The sequence below is a fragment of the Peromyscus californicus genome, unplaced genomic scaffold, assembly GCF_007827085.1.
Source record: "Peromyscus californicus insignis strain IS unplaced genomic scaffold, ASM782708v3 Scaffold_15__1_contigs__length_86483966, whole genome shotgun sequence".
Lineage (NCBI taxonomy): Eukaryota > Metazoa > Chordata > Mammalia > Rodentia > Cricetidae > Peromyscus > Peromyscus californicus.
In genome coordinates, this window is record NW_026294447.1 from 69,983,401 (window position 1) to 70,007,561 (window position 24,161).

The 24,161-nt window shown below is 44.2% G+C and overlaps 2 protein-coding genes across 2 annotated transcripts in view; both read left to right on the forward strand.

Annotated features, from left to right (window-relative positions):
* Tmed10 (transmembrane p24 trafficking protein 10) overlaps positions 1 to 18,155 on the forward strand; it is a 37,660-nt gene extending 19,505 nt beyond the window's left edge. Inside the window, exons 3-5 of the mRNA XM_052739270.1 lie at positions 2,492 to 2,565; positions 14,347 to 14,473; positions 15,084 to 18,155. Coding sequence (XP_052595230.1) covers positions 2,492 to 2,565; positions 14,347 to 14,473; positions 15,084 to 15,205 — 323 coding nt within the window. The 3' untranslated portion in view covers positions 15,206 to 18,155. The remainder of the gene's footprint in view (positions 1 to 2,491; positions 2,566 to 14,346; positions 14,474 to 15,083) is intronic.
* A 5,294-nt stretch (positions 18,156 to 23,449) lies between these two features.
* The window catches only part of Nek9 (NIMA related kinase 9), a 41,056-nt gene continuing 40,344 nt past the window's right edge, over positions 23,450 to 24,161 (forward strand). The window contains exon 1 of the mRNA XM_052739268.1: positions 23,450 to 23,783. Coding sequence (XP_052595228.1) covers positions 23,568 to 23,783 — 216 coding nt within the window. The 5' untranslated portion in view covers positions 23,450 to 23,567. The remainder of the gene's footprint in view (positions 23,784 to 24,161) is intronic.

The window sequence follows — 24,161 nt, forward strand, 5'->3', positions numbered from 1 at the left end:
GAGGCTGCTCTGGCTGCTTTGAGTGTAGACTTGTTGGTTTAATATTCAGAAAACACCCCTGGTTGTCTTAGTCTGTTTTGAGTTTGTGGGTTTGGGGTTTGGTTGTGTTTGTTTGTTTGTTTTTTTAATGCTTAAAAATTTTTTTGTGTGTATGGTGTGCGTGTGTGTGTGTGTGTGTGCGCGCGCGCGCGCGCGCGCGCGTGCATACGCCTCTGAGTGTTGGTATGTGTGAGTGCAGGCCCTTGCATACCAGAGCACATATGTGGTCAGAGGACTACCCACTTCAGGGCTTGGTCCTTGCCATCCACCTTGTTTGTTGCTGAAGACAGCAGGCTAGTGACCTGGGAGCTCCTAAGGGTTCTCTTGTCTTGGCCTCCAGTCTCATGCCATAGGAGCACTAGAATTACAGACATGCACAACCATGTCTGGCGTTCACATGGTTCTGGGGACCAAACTCAGGTCTTTTTGCACAGCATCTCTTACTCTGTTCTTCCTCTCGCCTCTGTAGTCTTTCTCTTGCTTGCAGGCTGATCTTTCTGGTCTGTCCAGAGGTTGTTTTTCACTGTCTTGTAAACATACTCAGCCGTGCATGTTTGCCTTGTGTCTATATCCCAGCACTTGGGAAGTGAAGACGGGAGAATCAGGAGGTCACAGTCAGACTTAGTAGCTATGTTGTGAGTGCTAGACTAGCCTGAGCTACATGAGACCCTGTGTTAAAAGAGGGGAGGGTGTTGGAGAAATAGCTTAGTGGTTGAAAGTGTTTGTCCCTCGGCCAGAGGAACTTAGTTTAGTTCCTAGCACCCAGATTGGGTGGCTCAGGACCACTTGTAACTCCAGCTCCAGAGGATCTGACACCCTCTTCTGGCTTCTACAGATATCTTCACATCATACACACACACACACACACACACACACACACACACACACACACACTGTGGCTAAAATGCACAGTACTGTAAAAGTTTAAATCCAAATCATTAGCTCAGATAACCCTAACTGTGGACTGAAGGTAATAGGAGAGGAGAGGTGAGCTCTAGGCTGACCTTGTTAAGCTGCTAGCAAGCATCTGAGGGTGAGCCTGGAGCAAAGCATTCTAGACAAAGGGAAAGCCTGGGCACAGCTTCAGATATGGAATATATGTGTGTGTGTGTGTGTGTGTGTGTGTGTGTGTGTGTGTGTGTGTGTGTGTGTGTAGCTTCACTTTTTAAATTTATGGGAGTCTGTCTGTCTGTCCTCCATTATCATCAGATCATTTGAAAGCAGAGATTGTACCTTTGTAAAGTCTCACTAATGCAGTTCTAGCTCCGAGTGAGCATTCCATCAGTACCGTTGGAGTTGACTTCAGCCAGTTTCAGAAAATGTCTGTCTCTCAGGCAGCAAAGAATATAGTAACATTCTCTGTGGCCAATGACATCAAGAAGCCCATTGCTTAAATGGCACTAAATGTACCTAAGGCTTCTGATTTCATGCAGACAACAGTTTTTCTTTTGTTGTTTTGTTTTGAGATAGGGTTTCTCTGTGTAGCCCTGGCTGTCCTGGATCTCGCTCTGTAGACCAGGCTGGCCTTGAACTCACAGAGATCCGCCTGCCTCTGCCTCCAGAGTGCTGGGATTAAAGGCGTGCATCACCATTCCTGGCTTCATGCAGCAGTTTTTAATTCTATAAATAGGAAAAATCCAGGAAATTATGGACTATTTTCTGGGGTTTGCATCTTTCCCCTTCTGCTTAGTGTCTTAAAATGGGCTAAATCAGATGAATTTTCTCCTGCGAGTGCCGCATTGCTTGGGCCTGTTCTCCCAGATGGCCTTTTCCTTTTCCTTCTAAGAAACATCCCGAGGGTTATACTCAGACTGTAAATTTGGCTTTTTTTTTTTTTTTTTTTTTTTGAGCTTTTCTAACTCTCAAAGGCTTAAGGGGGATATCCCTAAAACTTTTTATTCACCTATTAAAATAGACCCTACTTTGGTCAAAATGTTGGGATCAAAGAGGGGAGTATTAGATAAGACCTACATTGTCAACACAGCGGTTTGTTTTAAGTAATCTAAACTTAGCATACCCTGTAATCCTAAGAGATCCTGACTATCTCTCAGAACGTGACGGTTGTTTCTGAGATGTAGAAATGGGGCCCACTCCTTGTTGACCTGCATGCCACTCAGGTTCATGCTGCTGTGACTTGAGGATCTTGTCCAGGAAGGCTGTTTTCTTTCTCCTAATCTGCCCTCCGGACCAGCTGGAGTCTCCTGTGTCCTGCTGGGAGATGTTTGCCAGCAGCACGCTCTGCTTGTCCCCGGCACCCTGCACAGACCGAAGCTTTGTCTGCGGTGCTGGTGACTGTAGTCCAGGCCAGGACTTTGCTGCTGCAGAGTGGCCGGGAGCAGCTATGACTGTTTCCTTCAATTGAGAAGCTAGGCTTAGGGAGAGAGAGGGTGGCTGGGTGATTTCCCGGAATTTTAAGTATTCTGCACAATGAGTCTTTTGATTTCTTTCTCAGGAACAGGGCGGATACCTGACCAACTCGTGATTCTAGACATGAAGCATGGAGTAGAGGCGAAAAATTATGAAGAGGTATGTACGGCTCTGGCAGACAGAAGAGGGAGTAGCACTGAGAGGTTTGTGTGACCTAATCAGGCCAATGGGCTGCACTTTGCCCAGAAGCTGTGGTTTTCTCAGCAGTCATGTGACAACCAGCTACTGTCCCAGTGATACAAAAGGTTGTAGTAACAGACTTGAACAGTAATCTGGCTGTGATTATAGCCAGTGGACTGAACCAGGTGGCTGTGCAGCTGTGTGTTGGTATGGTAAGGAGTTCAGTCATGCCGTTAGCATTCCGGGGCAGAAGATGCACAAACTATTTTTTTAAACTAGAATTCAGTCAAAAATTAAAAAAAATTTTAAATTCCTACCCTTTCCCATACATACCATAGTAGGTATCAGTCTTAGGGCATAGATTCAGTGCTGTGTAGTCTCCAATAGCTGTGCTGGTTTTGAGAGCCAGTACTAGTCAAAAAATAACTTCCAGTTAAAGTAATTCCAGACTTAAGGAAGAAGGCAAGGTGGTACAAAAAGCTGCAAGGGACAAGAGGCTGTGATGATGAGTAGAAATTTGAAGGAGGCCCTTTGGTGCACACCTCTGATCCTAGCTAGAACTTGGGAGGCAGAGATATGAGGATCACCACAGTGTGAGGCCAGCCTTGGCTACCTGGGAAGTTCTAGGTCAACCTGGGTTATATAGCAAGACCCTGTCTCAAAAAACCAAAAGAAAGACAAATTTTATTCTGGCAGGAAATAGAACAATAGAAATGGATGTTTTGGGATATCCTAAAGAAAAGTTGCTTAAAGTGATTTCAAAGAATTTTTAGGAATGATGAACAGACATTGCTCTGGCAAAACTTTGGAAGGAAATTGTCCTAAAGTGGAAGCATATAGGAAGTGATTGGCCACTTGTGCATCAGGAAGTGCTAGCATAATGATGCTAAGTCCATGGAGCTTTCCTCTTGCTTCTGTTCATGGGTTCAATTGAGTGAAACCAGGGTTTCTTAGAAGCAGTAGATAGAGCAAGCGATACAGTAATGAACAGAAGACAGTTCCCAGTAGAGACTAAATTGCTTGTATCTCCAGGCTCGTTTAATTAAAAGAAAGTAGGAGAGCCTCTTTATTTGATGAGTTTAAAAGTGAAATCTTAAGTCTTCAAGATTCTGAAATAAAATAACACATTTAAACTGCTATTGTGAGATATTAAACACTAAGAAAATTGTGGCATTTTGTTTTGTTTTTGAGACAGGGTTTCTCTGTGTAGCCCTGCCTGTCCTGGAATTTACTCTGTAGACCAGGCTAGCGTCAAACTCAGAGATCTATCTGCCTCTGCTTTCTGAGTGCTAGGATTAAAGGCATGCACCACCACCAAACTGTGGCTATTTTTGCATAATATTTTTTATTCTTTGGGAAATTCATATATGTACATGATGTATTTTAGCCACATCCATCCCTACATGTCTTTTTTTTTTCTGTTTTTTTTTTTTTTTTTTTTTTTTTTTTTTTTTTTTTGGTTTTTCGAGACAGGGTTTCTCGGTGTAGCTTTGTGCCTTTCCTGGATCTTGCTCTGTAGACCAGGCTGGCCTCGAACTCACAAAGATCCGCCTGCCTCTGCCTCCCGAGTGCTGGGATTAAAGGTGTGCGCCACCACCGCCCGACTTTTTTTTCTGTTTTTATTTTATGTGCACTGGTGTTTTGCCTGCATGTATGTCTGTGTGAGGGTGTTGGGTCCCCTGAAACTGGAGTTAGAGACAGTTGTGGTTGCTGGGAATTGAACCCAGGTCCTCTGGAAGAGTAGTCAATACTCTTAACCGCTGAGCCATCTCTCCAGCCTCCCCCCCCCCACACACACACCAAATGTCTTTTATCTTCATGTCTTTGTTATTGTTGTTTTTTGGTTTTTCATCAAAGTTCCACTGAGTCTAGTTAGTGCTGCCCACGTGCACATGGGTGTGGGACCTGAGCAACCTGCCATGGCAACACTCCGAGAACAGTGACTCTCTCCTAGTAGCCATTTACAGCCAGCAGCTTCTCAGCCAGGGTGAGGGCTCTTGAGCCCCAGGCTTGATCTTGTTCAGATCTTGTTCAGCTGCTGCGAGCTCTTCATGTGCGTCAGGGCCACGTCATGTGCAGAAGCCAGCATTTCACAGCAGTCCTCCCTGTCCTGTCCTCGAGAGCTTACGTTCTTTCTGCCCCCTCTGCCCTGATGTCCCCTGAGCCTCAGCGGGGGAATTACAAGAGTCAGTACAGTGTTTTCAGTGCCTCCTTACTGCTGCTGTTTCCACCCATAGATCATTCTCGGAAACAGACATTCATTGCTTCCTACTGTATAACTGTTGTAACTTTGTCCTGTCCTTAAGGCGCATATGTATTCAATAACAGGGCACCTAAAGCCCTATTACACTGCAGACGTTTCATATTCCCCCCAAAACAACTGGCATTACTGTGCCTTTATAAAAAGAATGGTATGGATGCTACTATCATACCACAGGAATTATGCCTGTAATTCCTGACGTTTCCAGTATCTTTAAGTGTTACTAACACTGGGAAAGGAGGTTTTTTTTTTTTTTTTGGGGGGGGGGGGGAACCCTCTGCTTAATATAAGAGGGGAATCCCTAGCGGAAAGGAACTACATCGCTTCCTTTGCCTGCTTCCTGCTTTGGATGTCTGGCATGTCCTAAGCTCTTTACGCACATGATTACCACATAGCTCTAAGGTTCTGCTTCCTAACCACAAACTCTTGCCCACCACTGGCTTTAATGACTTCCCCCTCCCAGCTCCCAACAGCAGAGCAGATTGAGGCAGAGGCAGAGTAGCTATGACAGGCCACAGTCAGTCCTTTTTTGAGTCTGTGGCTAGGCTACTAGACTTGGACCTTGCTTAGCAATAGCTGTGACTTGTCTTGGGCTAATAATACCTGTGATGAAATAAAGATAACAGAAGCATTTTGTTTCCTAGTTAATTGCTGGAGAGCACTGAGCATAGTTAGAGGTTTTGAGACATTTAATTTTAAGCCTTGGAGATAATGGAGACCCTTTATCCCAAAAGGATTTGGACCATTTGGCATCAGGATGGCAGCATATTTCATTTTCTTCACATCCAGCATCTCAAGAATGTGGACTCAGTTCCGAAATCCTGTATTGTCCTGTAAAATCCAGTAATGCATTACTGTTTGAGACAGAGCCTCACCATGTAGCCCAGGCTGGCCTGGAACTCACTATAAAGCCCCAGGCTGAGCTGAAACTGTCAATCCCTTTAATCTCAGCCTCTTCGGATACTAGGACTGCAGGCCTGTATCACCACCACCACAGCCAGCTTAATCAGTGTCTTAATAGTAGGACAGAATAGCACATTAACCTATTTGAAATTTCATGAGGGACTTAATTATTCCTATATAGCCTTAATACAAATGTGGTATTTGAAAGACAGAATACTTGCTGTAATGTAAAGAAGCCTAAAATCTTGCATTTGAATTCATAAGAGGAGAGCTTTTTACACAGAAACAGACGTTTGGTCCCTTGTGTTTTAAGGACTTCTGCAACTGTCTTGCCTCTGCCCCTTAGATGGTGACATCTCTTAGATTCAGTATGTGAATCTAGCCTTTTTGTTTTCTCATTTTTTAAGCAGCTTGTGCTCTGTGAACTGGAGTAGGTGTTTGCTGGGATAGACTCCCTGGTTGTGTAACTGGGGAGATTGTCAGGTTTCACACGGGGACCAAATGGCTGGGGTGCCTATTTAACATATCAAAGCAGACCTGGCCTCCAGGTTCTCCCCAATTTCTCAGACCTTACCTGTTCCAGGGCCCTCCTGGCTGGCATACCCTGCCCTCCACCCTGAATTCTCCAGCCCAGGGGCTGGGCTGCCCTTCCCCCAGCTGTTCTCTATATAATCCAATCATTTTGGTTACCTGGTCCGTTTGTATACTCTGCATCCTGGCTACTGCACCTGCCCCTCCCACCCCCCCAGGGCCCAGCTCAGCCTGGTCATGTTCCCAGATGTCTCTGCCTCTGGCTATGTTCTTCCACATATCTATAGTAAACTTTCTCCCCCATCATACCTAGGAGCAGTCATGTCCTTTCCTTTCCTTTTTCATTCACCTGGTGCCAAAGGCAGTTTTTCATAAAGAAGGAGCCGTGATAAATCCCTAACTCCTGAGCTGTGTATGACCTTTCTTACTGTAGATGTCCATGTTTTCAACATGAGGAAGTCCTGTTTCAGCCAGGTTCCATTAGTCTGCCATTCTATCAGTAGACACTCCAAAAACAGAATTGGGGCCATAGCTGAGACTTCCCAAGGGTTCTGGTTCTCTGAAGGCTGTCAGGAAAGAGGAATTGTGCTTCCATACACCAGTTCCACAGTTAAAGGACAGGCTGTGAGGAAGGCCTCTGAAACGTGGTTGATCAGTGTGCGAGTTTTCCCTCCTTTCTCTGCCCATCCTGGAGTCTGTCAGGTGATCAAAACAGGAACAGATGAGAGCTTTCACAGTTTCCTGCCTGTGGTTGGACTTACTATCTGAATTTGACTTTGACAGTCTCTGGCCTTGTGAGCTGCTGTGAACGGGCGTATGGGCCGTGGACCTCCCCTGGTGCCAGGAGATTGGTGCTTGGATCTGGGTCTTTACCTTTACTTTTTGTTAGCCCCCACATTTATTGCTTTTCCTTTGGAACTTCGGGGAGCTGATTTGGTTTGTTTTTGTTTTTGTGAGGTGGGGCATGGAGGTAGCAAATTAATTTGACTGAATTTGGCTTGTAACAAACTTTTTACATGGGTCTTGAAGTGGTTCGGTTTATTTGTTCTGCTTAGTTTTGCTTCAGTGATAATGGTTTTTTTCTCAGTGCCATTGTAGATAAGTAAGTCGTTGAACTTTTTGGATTCACGTCTTCATCAGAGTGTCGGACATGGATGCAGTTTAGGAAGAGCTTAACTTATTGATGCTCTGAAGGTCATAGACAGGGAAAGACCACATGGCTTTAGTTTTTTCTAAGCCATATGGACTAGTCACGTTATCATGTTAAAGTAGTAGCTATTGTGGGATGGAAGGTTTTTTTCTGGGCAAATGGGCTTTATGGAAAAAAGATTTAGAATGATCTTCACACACAGAGCACTTGCTTAAGGGGGCCACAGTACTTGAGAAAACTGGGTCCTTTGAGTCTATTGCTGTGTATTAGGTAATTTCCTTGAGTTCAGACTTGAGATACAAGTCAGAACAATAATGTGTGAATGTGTCAGTGTATGGGTGTTAATTGTGCCAACCATAGCTTTAGGGTTAGGGAAAAGAAGTTGTCATGGACAGGAGTGACTGAAGGAGTCCTCATAATTAACACTTGCAGATAAATAGGATTGGGTAGCATGAGATTGTATGATTCTGAACTACAGGATTAATATAATATTCTTGGGTTTTAGGGCCGAGCTTTGCAGTTTTGATGCTAAATAAATGCCCTAGCTGGGTGAAGAGTCAAGAGACCATGATGCTGCTAATCGTAGTCTGCACCAAAAGGGCTGACTATGGAATGTTTAGTTTCCGCCTCTGTAAAATGAGGGACTCATAAAATGAGTACCTTGTTCCTCTAATAGTCTTTGATTAGTTAATGGCTACATGCAACATATCGGGAGAGTGGCACCCTCTAGTGGAAGATTTGTGTTACACATTGTCATGGCCTGCCTTTATCAAGCGCAGGGTAAAATACCTTATTTTCAGCCTTAGGAGAAAAAAGTAGCTAGAGTATGAGTCTGTCTTCATGAAACATACAATCTCGTGTTCTTCAAGAAACCTGAAGCATTAAATCAGACATTTAGATGAGCAGAACAGCAGTTGAGGGTGGTGGTGGGTTTTCATTTGCTTTCAAACAAGTATTAATTTTACTTGCAGTGCTGGGGATCGAACCCAAGGCTTCATGCATGCTAGTCAAGCACTCGGCCTGTCAAACTACATCCAGCCTTGAGATGTCTCTTTAGATTTGTATTGACTGGTTTATAAAGTCCTGGTGTATTTGTTGAATGCTTAGTCCTGGGCAAGTGAAGAGGGTCTTCTGGAAAATGCACTCAGAATTTCTTTTCGAGTTTTACTCATTGCCTACAAACAGAATAGTAGCAATGGAAAAGTTCTCAAATTTTACTAGTCTGAAAACTTTTTTTTAAATTTTATTTATTTATATTTTATATATGAATGTTCTGCATGTATACCTGCACACCAGAAGAGGGCATCAGGTTCTATTACAGATGGTTGTGAGCCACCATGTGGGTGCCGGGAATTGAACTCAGGTCCTCTGGAAGAGCAGCCAGTGCTCTTAACTGCTGAGCCATCTCTCCAGCCCTAGTCTGAAAAACTTAACCAGACCCCTTTGACCTTTTTGGGGGGAGTATAATTGTTTACCTTTTAGGGGGAGAGCGCTCTCTTTCTTTCTTTCTTTCTTTCTTTCTTTCTTTCTTTCTTTCTTTCTTTCTTTCTTTCTTTCTTTCTTTCTTTCTTTCTTTCTTTCTCTTTCTTTCTTTCTTTCTTTTAGGTAGGGTCTTATGCAGCCTGGGCTCACCTCAAATTTATTGTATGGTAGGCAAGGCTGCCCTAGAGCCTCTGATCCTCCTGCTTTCCCTCCCAAGTGCTGGGGTCACGAGTGTGTATCACCACACCTAGGTGTGTGTGTGTGTGCGCGTGTGCGCGTGCATGTGCGTGTGTGTGTGTGCGCGTGTGTGTGTGTGTGCGCGTGTGTGTGTGTGTGTGTGTGTGTGTGTGTGTATGTGTGTGCGCGTGCATGTGCGTGTGTGTGTGTGTGTGTGTGTGCGCGTGTGCGTGTGTGTAGGTGTAGGGTCAGCGTCTCACTCTGTCACCCAGGCTGGTCTCGTTCACAGCAGTCCTCCAGCCTTGGCATCCTGAGCACTCAGACGATAGGCTCTCCACGCTGCTCTTCCTTCCCTTTTGATCAGGAGCATCCTAATGTGGCCACTGCTTTCCTTCATGGAGTTTCTAGAACCTACAGAATGAGGAGTACACTCTGATAGACTGGGTCTCATCTCACTTCCACCAAGCTGTGAGACCTTGAGAAGTGACTTAATTAATGTCTCTGAGTCTTCGTTTGTTTGCTCAAGACATAAGGGTGATAATACCCTCCATGGTTGAAAGATACGGTAAAATATAAAGTACCCCATTCTGAACATGTGTTAAAGGGCTCATTAGTCATGCTGCTTAAAGCCTTTCTCTGTCCTTCCTTCCTTCCCTCCCTATCTCTCCCTCTCTGGCACTTTCTTCTTCCTCTCCTTCCCTTTTTCTGGCGCTGAGGACTGAACCTGGGGCCTAGTGTATGTTAGACAAGTGCTCTACCACTGAGCTAGATCCTTAGCCCCCTTTTTAATTTGCTGTTTTGAAATAAGAACTCACTACGTTGCCCAGGCTGGCTTTGAGCTCACTCTATAGTCGAGGAAGGTCTCCTGCATCAGTTTCCCAAGTAGCTCTCACCAAGCCCAGCTCTCGGCCTTACTTGTGAGCCTTTTATTTGCTGGTGTCTGATCACCCACCTCCAAGCATGCATGTGCTGGTTTGTGTAGTAAAATGCACCTTGTGGTTGAGCTTTTTTAGTCTATCTGACTCCTTGGGTGTAGAGTGTCTCCTGAACATAGCCTACACCTTGCCATCCCCACTGTTTGCTAGGTTGTATACAAGGCTGCATTTTGTTACGACACTGGACACGTATATACTATTGTCCTTGGCTCCTATTCTCTCCCTGTCTCCTCCTTCCGTTCCTTAATGGCCCGTCCCAACAGATGGTTCCTCATGGGGTTTCCTTTAAGTTTTCTGAGTTTTATTTTAATTTTATTTGTTTGCTTATTTTTTAACCAATTCAGTAGGTCTTATTTACATATTTGTTCATACACATGTGTACTTACATGTGTGTTTTCTCAGTTTTAAATTAAGAGCAAAGTTATTATTCAGCAAAAATGAGGCTTTCTTTCTTTCTCTCTCTCTTTTTTCTTTTTTAATTTCAATGAAATCTTTATCCCACTAATAGTAGCCTGAAACCCATTTTCTAAAAAAAGGATGGGGGGATCAGTATGGATTTCACTGAGGAAATAAAATTCAATTGGAAAATCACAATTGAACTACTTAGTTCTGGGTAGTCGTAAAGAGTTCTAAGTAGCCAGTGCTAGAGAAGGGGCTACAGGTTTGAGTGAATGAATAGGCTCTGTGGAATACCGTGTGGTCATTAGGAAGAATGGAATGAATCCAAAGCGCTGATGCTTTTGAAAAGACCTTCTAGGTTGAAAACAGTGAGCCACAGAACACTGTATAGTATGGCGCATTAGCACATACATTTTGTTTTTCAGGTATACTTGCATACACACAAAAGTGTAAACACCATATATATTCTAACAGGGTCTGGAAACCTGTATGCTAAGTTTATAACGTAGCTGCCTCTGAAAGGGAATGTGGGGACTGAAAGAGAACCGAAGAGCTGTCAGGGTAGACTTTGGTTTATTCCCTGGTTCTGAGTAATTACAGTGTTTTAGCAGGGAGCATTTATGTATGCTTGTACAGTTGAGAAATAAATACTGCCACGATGGAGATAGATGGAATTTAATTTACATAGGCCGTCCTTGACCGGCGCTGCTTTCTTTTTTTTTTTTTTTTTTTTTTTTTGAGTTTTAGGCCTTTGGCTGTTGTCATCTATCTATCTATCTATCTATCTATCTATCTATCTATCTATCTATCATATATATGCACACACACATCTATCTATCTATCATATATATGCACGCGCGCACACACACATATAATTTCTAGCTGGCAGAAGCACAACCACAGTTTCAGTTCCAGTTCCTTTTTGCAAGTTTCTATTTGGGGACCCTTAAATAATTGATGTCTAAGAAGTTTCATGCCGTTGCCTTCTCTGTCTCATTCAGGAAGCTTTGGATGGGGAAGCACAGAGCAGGGAAGGGTGTTAAACAGACTAAGTTTGGTTTGTTATAGATCTCATTGGTATCTTTCCCCTGGGGATTTTTGTTTGGTTGGTTTTGTTGTTTGTTGTTGTTGTTATTTTGAGACAGGGTTTCACCATGTAGCTCTGGCTGTCCTGGAACTTACTACATAGACCAGTCTGGCCTTAAACTCACAGCAATCTTTGTGTCACTGCCTCCTGAGTGCTGAAATTAAAGGCATGTGCCACTATACCCGGCTTTCCCTGGGGGATTTTGTGCTCTGTGACTTTGTGTGAAATCAAACAGCAGATAAATACTATAGGTTAATGGCAACCCTGGACCCTCAGCTAGAAAAGTGTAAACACTAATCTCTTCTAACAAGGTCTGGAAACCTGTATGCTAAGTTTATAACAATAGCTGCTTCTGAAAGGGAATGTGGGGACTGAAGGAGAACCGAAGAGCTGTCCAGGTAGACCTTGGGGTTAGTCTCTGGTTCTGAGTAATTACAGTGTTTTAGCAGATAACATTTAACTTTACAAAGCGGCCAGCATTTTCCAGTGTGAAGCGACAGTCATCCAGTGAAGACTCGGTGTCTGTCATCATCATCAGCTCAGCGGCACATTTTAAACGTGCGTTACACTAAACTCAGCTTTTCTATCCCTGCCCTAACAGACGGTTCCTTGGAAAACTCTGAATGGTTATATTTTGATACCTAATAATAGATATCAAAATATATAACAACTTATCTTGTTCTGTATCACCCAGAGAAGAGGAGATAAGTGAACTGGGTGGGTTGGTGCACACATGTAATCCCAGCACGTTAGAGGTTGAGACAGGAGGGTAGTAGTCAAGTCAGCACAGGCTTCATAGTAAGACCTCGTGCCAGGAAAAATAGAGCGAGATTAGAAAAGAGAACATGGAGATCACTCTAACCCTTCCGTTCATTCCATGTTAGTCGCCTTTAAAAGAACACACTCCAGAAGCTAGGGCAGAAAGCTTGCTTTGAGTTCGAGGTCAGTCTGTGCTGTAGAGTGAGATTCGACCTCATAATAGAAAATAAAGAAATAAGAAGTAAATGGCAGATGTAGAAAGGGCATTATTGAAAAGTTCTTTGTTTGGGAAAACTTAAGAGCAACCTGTTTGCATAAGATCTGTAAAGCTCCAGAATTTTATTCCTTTATTTTTGAGTCTCCTTGCATAGCCCAGGCTAGTCTTGAACTCATGATCCTTTTGCCTCAGCCTCCTGAGAGCTGAGATCACAGGCCTGGCAGTTTTGTCCTTTTCAAGGTAAAATGTGAGCCAGACGTGGCGGGTGCCTGTGTTCTCAGCTTGAGGGACTGTGGTGGAAGGGATCAGCTGGGCACAACGGCCTAGTGAGGCCTCCTCCTCCTAGGGAAGTTGTTGGTTTGTATGGGCTGGTTGTCACAAATATATGTCTATATTTGTAACAAAAGGGCTCTCATGTAGCCCAGGCTGACCTCCAACCCACTGTGTAGTTAGCCTAGGATTACCTAAGTCTCCTGCCTCCACTTCTAGAGTGTACAGATTACAGGAGTATGCTACCATGCTTGGCTTTTTCCCCCCCTAAGTTAATGAAAAATAAAAAAGAAAGGAAATAATAGCTGATAAGAAACAAACATAAAGCAACTACATTTTTACTTGTGTGATATGTGCCTCTACTTACGAGTTTTCCATCCTCCACTCCTCAGCCTCCAGGGAGGCCTTGGAGAGCTCTTTTGATAATTGGCTGTATCATTTTAGGAAGGAAGGAGAAAAAACTTAGGGTGGTTTTTTGCTTTTGTTTTTGGTGTTTTTGAGCAAACGTAGGATTTCTCTTGGCTTTGAACTGTAATCAAGCCTAGAGGTGTATGACTTAATATGTGCAAAACAGGATCCTTTTGTTGTTTTGTGGTTTTTTTGGTTTTTGTTTTTTTAGTTACTCTGTGATGCTGTAAGAACATATGCTTTCTTCTTCTGTGTGTATTTGACCTAATACAAGTCTCACAGCTACCATACTAATTATAGTGTCTATTACCTATCAGTGAATGAAAGCAATGTAAAGTACTTTATTGCAGTCGGAAATCTGGGGAGACAGCATCTTGCTTTTCAGCCTTCCACTGTACAGTACCTCTACAGACATGGGTTGTTTTGTTTTGGTGTGTAAGTCGTGCACATGAAAAAGACACCGAGCACCACCTCTGTTGCTCTTGGACTTGTTTTGTTTTTTGAGACAGGGTCTCACTGAGCTATCAACTCCCCATTTCAGTTAGGCGGGCAAGCCATTGAGCTCCTCCATCTGCATGTGTCCAGCCTGCCCTGCAAAGTTGGAGTTTCAAGAATGCATCACCATGGCCAGCTTTCAAAACCTCCCATGCGTGTTAGAGATGAACTCAGGTGCTCTTGCTTTCACAGCAAGTGGTCTTACTCACTGAGCCATCTACGGCATCTCCCTAGCTTTGTTTTGAAGACAGTCTTTCTTTGTGTTCTACGCTGACCTTGTCCTGGAGATCTTCCTGCCTCTGCCTCCACAATGCCGAGTTTAGTGTACCACTGCTATGTACCTCTACTATGTTTATCTTCAAGAAATCTTAATCAAAATTAAACATCTAAGGTGGAAAAAAATATGGTTTGTAGAGAAAGGTAGAAAGCCAAATTTGAACATATCTTCGGATGACTGACAGAAGAACATTTGAATGTGGTAAACTTCTGAAAGGACTTTGAGAGTCTCGTGCATGTGTATAATGCATTCTGATCACATTCCCTCCCTTCTCTTGGCCCCCTCCCGACGCTGGCTCACCCCTGCCCTACAAACCCTCCCACTTTGATGTCTTGTTTGGTTTTGTGCTTGGTGTTCTTGACTTGAGCAGCTTTCTTGGGGAGTGGAGTCCTAACTCTGATCTTTTCCAGATTGCAAAAGTTGAGAAACTCAAGCCATTGGAGGTGGAGCTACGACGCCTCGAGGACCTTTCCGAATCAATTGTTAATGATTTTGCCTACATGAAGAAGCGGGAAGAGGAGATGCGGGACACCAATGGTGAGGGAGGGTGGCCTTCCTTTCTTAGGAGTGATAGAACTATAATGGGGACAGATCTTGAGCTTGAATTCTAGAGCACACTCTCCTCAGTTTGGGAAAAGTGGAGTATAACTTGGAGAAAGGAAATTGCTTCCTTGGGGCTATTGCTACTAAAAGGTCAATCAGCTGACTAGATTTTCAGAAGAATGGAATTGTCTTCTGTGATATGTAATGACCATATTCTCAGTTGGCTTGTAGCAAAGGATACCAATTTGTGATTTTTAACGTTTTCAATGGGATTAGAGGCAGAACAGCACTGGAGCTAGAACTCAGAGCTTTGTGCATGCTAAGAAGGTGGGGTGCCACTGAGGTACCTCCCCAGCGGGTGCTTTTGAACAGTCTTGCTGTGTAGCCCAGGCTGGCCTGGGACTCTCCTGTCTTACCCTCACAAGTGCTGAGCTCACAGGTGTATGACCACACCCGACTTTTTGCTTTCTTTTTTTTTTTTTAATTGTTTGAACTCTTAGACTTAGGGACAGAATGAGGTTAATTCATTGTCTTCCCCCGGCCATTGGTTAGCCAACTGAAGCAACTCCTTCATTCCACTTACAGTGCTCTCTCTTTTTCTTAGAGTCCACGAACACCCGAGTCCTGTACTTCAGCATCTTCTCCATGTTCTGCCTCATTGGACTAGCCACCTGGCAGGTCTTCTACCTGCGTCGCTTCTTCAAGGCCAAGAAGTTGATAGAGTAATGAGGCTCAGTCTTCTGTCCCCTGGTGTCAGCCAGCAGAACATCGCTGGGACGTGCCTGCCTAGCGCAAGGCCATTCTACTAACAGTACCATCAAGGCACAGTGGAGTTTTCTCGCCAGAACTGATTTCTTTTGGTGTGGGAGAACATGGGGCACCACCTACACTCAACAAGTCAATGAGGACTTCTTTTCAATGCGGTAGGATTTGGACTGGTTTTTCGACAAGATTATTAAAGTCACCTACGGAAAAACAAAACAAAAACAGGGGTTACCTACCTAGCTAATGCCAAAGCCAGCACTGGCCCTGGGTTTCCTCATGTGGTCCGTTGGAGCTGTTGGCTTCTCCCCCCCTCGCTCATCACCTTGGTCCTTCACTCGAGTTCTTCCCCAGTATTTCTGTGACCACGCTCAGCTTGTTTCACGCCAGTTGTCCTCTTCGGTTTCCCTGTGAAAACACCCTGAACTTTCTCTTGGCCCTTAGATGAAATGTTTACGTAGCTTCTGGTGATAGCCTTCATAATTTTATGTCTCCTAAAAGGGTCGTGGATGGGACACATAAAGAAGTGAGCTTTGAACTGTAGGTAATCTCCTTAAAGAAAATCTCATTTTAGACAATTAAAATGTTTGTGTTCAACTGCTTGAACTCCTTGTGTATGTGTTTAGTTCTGTCTCAGTTTGTCACGTGTGATCCCAGGGATCTTTTCAAGGTGGAGTGGTTCCAGCACGAGGTCTTCCTACTGCCCTATGGCAGCCACTCCCTTCTCAGCTTCTGGCTCCCTCCTCTGCTCACCATGTCTGTGACTTTGTTCCTTTGTTATGGAAGTGGAATCATCAAGAGTGTGACCTTTGGAGGCTGACTTCCCACTCAGCATCATCCTGGTGAAATGCCCCTCCAGGTTGTTGCATGTATGCTAGTTTGCTAGTTGTTACCTTTTCCTTGCTAATACTCCAGGGTATGGATGCTACTGCAGTGTGCTTAAAGGTCACATGGGTGGGTTTGGGGATTTGGCCCTTAACCCGGAAGGTTCTTATGTGAATATAAGTTTTCATCACTCTGGGATGATGCCTAAGAGGGCAGTTGCTATGCTGTGTGGGAAGTAGTTCTTAGACTTCGCTGCTCTCATCTAGAGTGCTATATAGTTCTCATTAGTATTTATCCTTGTTGTTTTAACTTAGCCCCTTGAATAGGTGTCTGTAATACCTCATTATGGTTTTAGTTTGCATTTTCCTAATGGCAGATGGTGTTGACCATTCTTTCATGTACTGGTCATTTACCATCAGTATGTCCTTGTCAATGAGACGTCTGTTCATGGCTTTTGCCCAGTTTCTGTTTGGGTCACTTGTTCATGTCCCTGTAGAGTTTTGTGTAGGCCCTCTATCGACGTGTGGTTGCTTACGTTTTTCACATAACTTCTGCCAGGGAAAAATAAGTACATTTTACCAGCCCTTCATGCATGGCCAGTCATTGACTTATAGTTCCTGTCCTTATATTCCTTATATGTCCTTAATTCCTGTCATAATCTCTTTTTTTTTTGTCTTTTTTTTTTTCAGAGCTGAGGCCTGAACCCAGGGCCTTGCGCTTGCTAGGCAAGCGCTCTACCACTGAGCTAAATTCCCAACCCCTCCTGTCCTAATCTCTAGAAAATTAGACATATGGGGTTTAAACAGACATCTAGAAAAGTCATAGAAAGGTAAATACTTGAAAATTTGTGTTGTAAAAGCAAAGCCAGGATTCATTTGTCAGGAGTGTTAGGCACCTCAAGGCCAAGTCTACTGTACAGAAGGGATGTGGGGCTCGGAGTGTACCTTGTGGTAGTTTACCTAAGGTATGGAAGGCTCTGGTCCCCAGCACTAGGGGAAAGTAGATACAAATGTTTGTAAACAGGAAAAATACTCATTTGTCGTCTGATATCTTTCTCTCTTCTCCCAGGAAAGCAGGTAGGAGTTCATCCTCTCTGTAATCTTTCAACCCTGCTGACCTGTTACAGGGCTTGTCTTAATTGCTGTGCTGAGAAGTACAGGACTTAGAAACACGTTGCTTGTAGTAAAGAAGTGGAATATTGAAATGATCCGAGAATACTGTTAGCTGACCCATGAAGTCTGAAGGTGAAAGAAAGGGAGTGATTTGCGCTGTGAAAGTCTCAGGCCATCCTGTTAAGGTCCCAGTTACTGTAAACTCAAAAGCCCTCTCTGTCTTAGGACTCCCGTAAATTCCTCTGTGGGGCCTAAAGTGCTCTCTGGTACAACACTGCCATCTGCTGCTGAGAAGTGATAGGTCTCGCTTCTAAGAACTTAGCAGTTGAGTCTTCACCATAGCAACAGCAGATGTTCAGGAATCTAACATTCATATATCAAGTGATAGAGGAACAATTCAAGTAGGAAAAGAATAAACAGAGTTTTGGGTCGAAATCCACCTGTAGACTTTAAATGCCTAACAAGAGACTCTTATTTCTGACTTGTGCCTTCCCCTCTTAAGGAGCAGTGAAAGCCACTCTGTGGTTACGGTTTTCTGTTATGAAAAGTGTCACAGAAGGTAGGAGAAAAGAGAATAAGCATTTTGTCCATATTTTTTGTTTCCAAGGAGAGCTCTAAACTTAAGCTTTGTAGAACTGAAATTCCTTGAGTCCTTTCTTTGTTTTGATTCATGCCAAAAACAACCAACTTAGACATTGTATTTTCAGTGAATTGAGGAGCATTTGCCTTTGACAACAGGCTAACACGAAAGCACATCAGCTTTATAAACAGGTATGTTATCTGCTTCCCTCCATTTCCAACATACTCAAAATAATCTGAGAATAATACAGTTTCAACAAACCTTGTTAGATACTATTTTCATGACCCCCCATGAGAGCCGTTCTTCTGTTTGTTAATGGAAAGAGGCATGTGGGATTTATACACACCTGTTGCAGATTTTTGTGTAAACTTTGACAAATAAAGGCTAGCAGAAACCATTGGAGGTGTACTTGGCAGTTACTCTTTAGTGCTTTTTGGTCTGGGTTAGCAATGATTCCTCTACGTTGCTGCTTTTTAAAGTACAGTAAATGAAACATGATGGATTAAAGAAGAAAATGTCCCTAATTTACTCCAGATGGATGACCCTGATATGTGAACTAGTAAACCCTTACATGCGTGTGTTTCTTATGTCACTGCTCATTCCTTGTGTGTCGTCAGAGGGGACAGACCAGCTCTGTAGACTGCTCTCTAGTGTCTTTGCTTGCAGCTCCCACTGGAATTGTTTCTCCAGAGTTTCCCCTTGCTTCTGTTCCAGAAGTACCCCTCTCATTTTAGAACCCTGGAGGGTCTTGTTTTCACATTTTTGGCCTACTGAGTAAACTGCACCCCAGACAACAGAGCAAGTTCTCTTCCCTTTCACTTTGGAACAATTTGCATGAATATTCCTTTTTAATTATTTATTTCTTTACTCTTATGTGTGGGTGTTTTGCCTGCATGTATGTCTGTACACACCTGGGGCACCTGAGAGCCAGAAGAGGGTGTCAGATCCCCTGGGACTGGAATTACAGACAGTTGTGAGCTGCCATGGGAATCAAACCTGGGTCCTCTGGAAAGGCCACAGTACTCTTAACTACTGAGCCATCTCTCCATCTCCCCATGAACCGTCTTTCTAAAAGCCACCATGAAGTGTTCTGTAGATCACTAATTGGCCACACACACACATACACTTAATTAGTAAATCCACAGTCTACTGTGAGTCCATTTTAAATAGAGGTTCCCAATATTTGGAGGTTTTTTTTTTTTTTTTTAAAACAGAATCTCTGTGTAGGTCAGACTGGCCACAAACTCACAGCAGTCCCTTGCCTCAGTCTTCCAGGTACTGTGATTGCAGGGATGAACCACCTTGCCCAGTCAAGTATATTTTCACATCGAAAGGTGTGGGAGCCGCGGAGATACCTCAGTCAGTAAAGGGCATGACACAGAAACATGAACACCTGAGTTTGATTCCTAGCTCTCATGTAAGAGGCTGGGCATGTGCCTATAAGAGCTGGCCTGTGCTTGGGATCCCAGTACTGGGAAGGTGGAGACATTGGCCTGTCATCATAGCCTAATCATTGGGCTTTAGTCCTGATGAGAGACTGCGTCTCAAAAAACAAGGTAGATGGCCCCCGGGGAATGGCACATAAGGCTGACCTCTAGCCTCTCTGTGCATGCACCCACACATACACATACACACCAAAGTGTTTTCTCACTGATGTTTTAGAGAGCATACTGAGTTCGCAAAACTTATAAATGGGGGCTGGAGAGATGGCGCAGTGGTAAAGCGTACTTCCTACTCTTGCAGAAGACCCTGGTTTGGTTCCTAGCACCCATATAGTAATTCTAGTTCCAGGAGTACCCTCTTCTGACCTTTGTGGGCACCAGATAAAAACACATACTGCATACTGCACATACATACAATGAGGCAAAACACTCATACACATGAAATAAAATCTTTTAAAAAAAACTTAGAAATGAACTTGTTTCAATAAAATCACTGCATATCTGTTATATTTAATACATTATTTATAAATTATTCTGTTTGGTGATATCCCACATATGAGCCACATACATAATTTAAATTTTTTTAATTAATCTTTTTTTTTTTAAAGATTTATTTATTTAGTATACAATGTTCTGCCTGCATGTATGTCTGTCTGCAGGCCAGAAGAGGGCACCAGATCTCATTACAGATGGTTGTAAGCCACCATGTGGTTGCTGGGAATTGAACTCAGGACCTCTGGAAGAGCAGTCACTGCTCTTAACCTCTGAGCCACCTCTCCAGCCCCATAATTTAAATTTTTATAGCTGGGTGGTGGTGGGCAGGCGGATCTCTCAGTTTGGGGCCAGCCTGGTGTATAAAGAGAGTTCCAGGACAGCCAGGGCTATTACACAGAGAAACCCTGTCTTCAAAAACAAACAAGTTGTAGATGGTTTGTCTTGATCAAAGGTCTTTAAAATAAATGTTGCGCAGTTAGGAATATTCACAGGTAGTTAGTTTTAGGCTGGGCACGTGACTGGCATGCGCTTATGAGGCTGAAAAGGGAAGCATGCTGTGAATCTGAGGCTAGCCTATGCTACATAGTTCTAGGCCAGCTTGGACTACAGCATGAAAGCTTTGTCTCAAAAAATTAAAATTAGTTTCAGTTCAAGATAATGAATTCAGCATGGACATTCTGTACATTAAACTTAAGATATGTAGGCATTATAACTAAAGCCATTCATAGTTTTGGGCAGTCAAGTTAAAGAAAGCTAGATCTTCACTACAAAGGGACCAGGAAAATGAATTGTTAGGTGTCAGCAAGACTTGAATGAAAGTCAACACTTCTGTTTTAAATAATCTGACCCCCCCCCATTATTTCAGCTCAAATATACACCAACTTTCTACTCTGTTCAACAGAACTGGTTTAGCCAAAATCTACTGTACTCAGATAAATAAGAGGCACTATTTCTTCTCCAAGTGCCTTCTAGTCACTAGTAATACTGTCCTTTGGATAGTCCTGAGAGCCCTTTACACACCCAACAAGTTCCGCTTGGATCCTTGTCTCCTAAATGACCTTCTGGAACCATGGACTTTTAAAAGCACTTACACAAAATTGTTACTGCCTGGTTACCCCCACCCCCACCCCCCGGGTTAGACTGAACTCCATGAAGGTAGGAACCATGTTTATTCTGTGTTATAATCCAGTATCTGGCACATGAAGGTACTTGATCTTTGATAAATGAGATAGTTTGAAATTCAAAACTTAGCCGGGCGTGGTGGTGCAAGCCTTTAATCCCAGCACTCGGGAGGCAGAGCCAGGTGGATCTCTGTGAGTTCAGGGGCCAGCCTGGGCTACCAAGTGAGTTCCAGGAAAGGCTCAAAGCTACATAGAGAAACCCTGTCTCAAAAAACCAAAACCAAAACCAAAAAAAAAGAAATTCAAAACTTGTGTAATCTAGAGCACTTCAAAAGCAACGTATGTAAACAGGAGTTCTCAGTCAGGCAGTATGACATACCCATGGGATAATAACCTGCTGTTCATTCAACCTCTATGTTTCTAGGTACTGCTGTTATATAGCAATGAAAAAAGCAAGGCCCAAGTTCTCATGGAGCTTACATTCTAACAAATGGAGAGAGCAATAAATCAGTAAACATCAGAATGTGAGAGGTGAGCATCTTTAAAACCAACAACGTTAATAGACAGGGAGACCTGTGTTAGTTTGGACTGGATGTGAAAAGGAGCTAGATTTAGTTCAGTGCGAGCATCATACAAGCAGACTATCATGACAGAGATCGGTGCAGAAATATAAATTCAGACAACAGAAATCCCTTGTAGTCTACTATCCAGATGCAGTATGAAATGTTACCATATATTAAATGGAACACCAATGAAGTGTTAGAAATGTGAACTCAACCCTCACACCACTACCAATTCTAATCTTCCTCCTATGTGTACCATCTCTACTTAAAGCCCTAGACTGAATTTCCTGAATATCTACCTTACCATATCCCAACTAATAACCAAGTCCTAAGTGTCCCTCATGGATTTCTGAAATCGGAACCTCTTCACTCAGTGATACTGCCCTAGCACCTCTTGGCATAGAAATTGCCCCCTAACTGACCACCTTTCCGCCAGTCTTGTTCTCCACATTGTTTTCAGAGTTCTTTGGAAAATGAAAATTAGTTCCTACCCTAAGGGGATCAAAGTAATAACTTGAGCTCAGCACTTAAGCAAAAGAATGTTTAGTCACTGTGTTAGCAGAAAAAAGCATAAACAGATTTCCTCAAAAGAAGATTGGAGCATCAAGAGCCTGAAGACAGCTCTCTGGGTAAAGGAATTTGCCATGCAAATCTGGTAACTTGAATTTGATCGCCAGAATCCATGTATATGCGGAAGAAAAGACTCCACAAAGTTGTCCTCTGACCACCACATATATGCCATGGAAGCACTACCCCCATCATGTATGTACACACACAATGGTATAAAACAGCATTTGGGACATAGAGCCCTAATCATACAGTCCTTTGCTTAAAAGTTTCCAATAATTCCCCATCATCCACAGGAAACACCAAACTATACAACACATAAAGCTGTACTTTCTGCTTTTACCCAACATGCACAGTGGCTGCAGCTCCATAACCTCTTAGTCACACCCTGCCCTTTCCCAGTTCTTGGGCCAGATTGCTGGGTTTGACTCTCAAGCTCCTCTTAACTAGCTGTATCATGATAAACAAGTTACCCCCCACGCCTGCAAACACATAACACCTTGTTCCATGATACTGTGAGATTGAGGGCCATAATACAAATAAAAACCTTTAGCATAGTGCCTTCTCAGGCAACCCTGTGGTGTAGGTAATAGTCCTGCATCTTTATAGGGGAAAAAAGTGTTAAAGTTCATAGTAGTTATGAAGTTGCTTGAGGAAACATAATAATGAAACTATATTGACTGTATTACAGTTCCTTTGGTGTCTTGTGGGTAGGGAGCATTCAGTCTCTGTTCTCGAATACGGTGAATGTCTGGCCCTGGTGCTTCAGGAATGCTTCATAAGATCAGACTGTCAAAGATCTGCAAAAACGCATCCGATTATGTTGAATTTGGAAGATGAGAGGGGAGGAAAGAATAGTGTAAGCAGAGTTAAGATATTTTAGGAGTTGTATCTGGCGGTGGTGGCGCAACGCCTTTAATCCCAGCACTCCTGAGACAGAGGCAGGTGGATCTCTGAGTTCGAGGCCAGCCTGGTCTACAGAGTGAGTTCCAGGACAGCCAGGACTACACAGAGAAACCCTGTCTCCAAAATAAAACAATACAATACAAACAAAAAAGATATTTTATGAGTTGTGAAGAGAGGACTTATGGTGGTCATAGGGGAAAGAGGTGGACCTGCTGATTGAGATGTCACAAGTCAAGTGTGTCAGCTTGCTACAGTATCTTTTCTATAGTATGTCTTCAAACAAGAGTCCTACCAATTCTAATCTTCCTCCAACAAGTCGAGTGACTGCTACCCCAGCCACAGCTCTTGGGACAAACGACACCAAGATGAGAGTGGACCACCGTGGAAGTCTGACGCAGTTCGGAGAGCTGGTAGGGGATGCAGGGAAGCGGTCTGCAGGCCCAGAGGACACGCGTGGTAGCCCTTCGGCTCCCACGACTCCCACAGATGCCAAGCCCAGTGTCGCCCGAGGGATGCGGGACTCGTCGGCAACAAGTGGGCACGCGAAGGCGGAGGGAAACCTCAGCGAGCCGGAAGCACCGAGAACTGCTTCCGGGTCAGGGGGCAGGCGCCACCATGGAAGCTCGCGGGGCCGCCTGAGCCGCTGGCGGGCTTCTGAGGCTGGGGAGACGGTGCGCGGCCGGCGCTGCCCGCCGCGGATACGCAGGCCTCCGCCATGTCGGTGCTGGGCGAGTACGAGCGACATTGCGATTCCATCAACTCGGACTTTGGAAGCGAGTCCGGGGGTGGCGGGGACTCGGGCCCGGGGCCCAGCGCCGGCCCGGGGCCGCGAGCCGGCGGCGCGGCGGAGCAGGAGGAGCTGCACTACATCCCCATCCGCGTCCTGGGCCGCGGCGCCTTCGGGGAGGCCACGCTGTACCGCCGCACCGAGGTAGCGGCCCTCGGCTCCGGCCACTGCCGGGCCGCCCCGCGCCCCCCTTCCCGGCCCCGCTTTCCAGCCCGGCTTGCCCCGAGTCCTCGAGTGCTGAGGCATCCAGTGGGTTTATGTCTCGGGGGCTCCCCCGCGCTTTCGGTTCACCGGCACTAGGAGATTGGGGTTGATCACTGTCACTGTCACTCTTATTTCACCGGGCGAACTGAGCGAGTCACTGAGCAGTCTTGGGAATTTTCGTTTTCCCGTTTGTATTTGGACGTAGCAATAACTACCCTAAAAAAGTTATCTTTACTTTTTTTTTTTAAGGTTATTTGGAGATCCAAAAGAAGGTGCTTTGCACATTGTGAACAGTCTGTTGGTAAAGTTTACTTACTT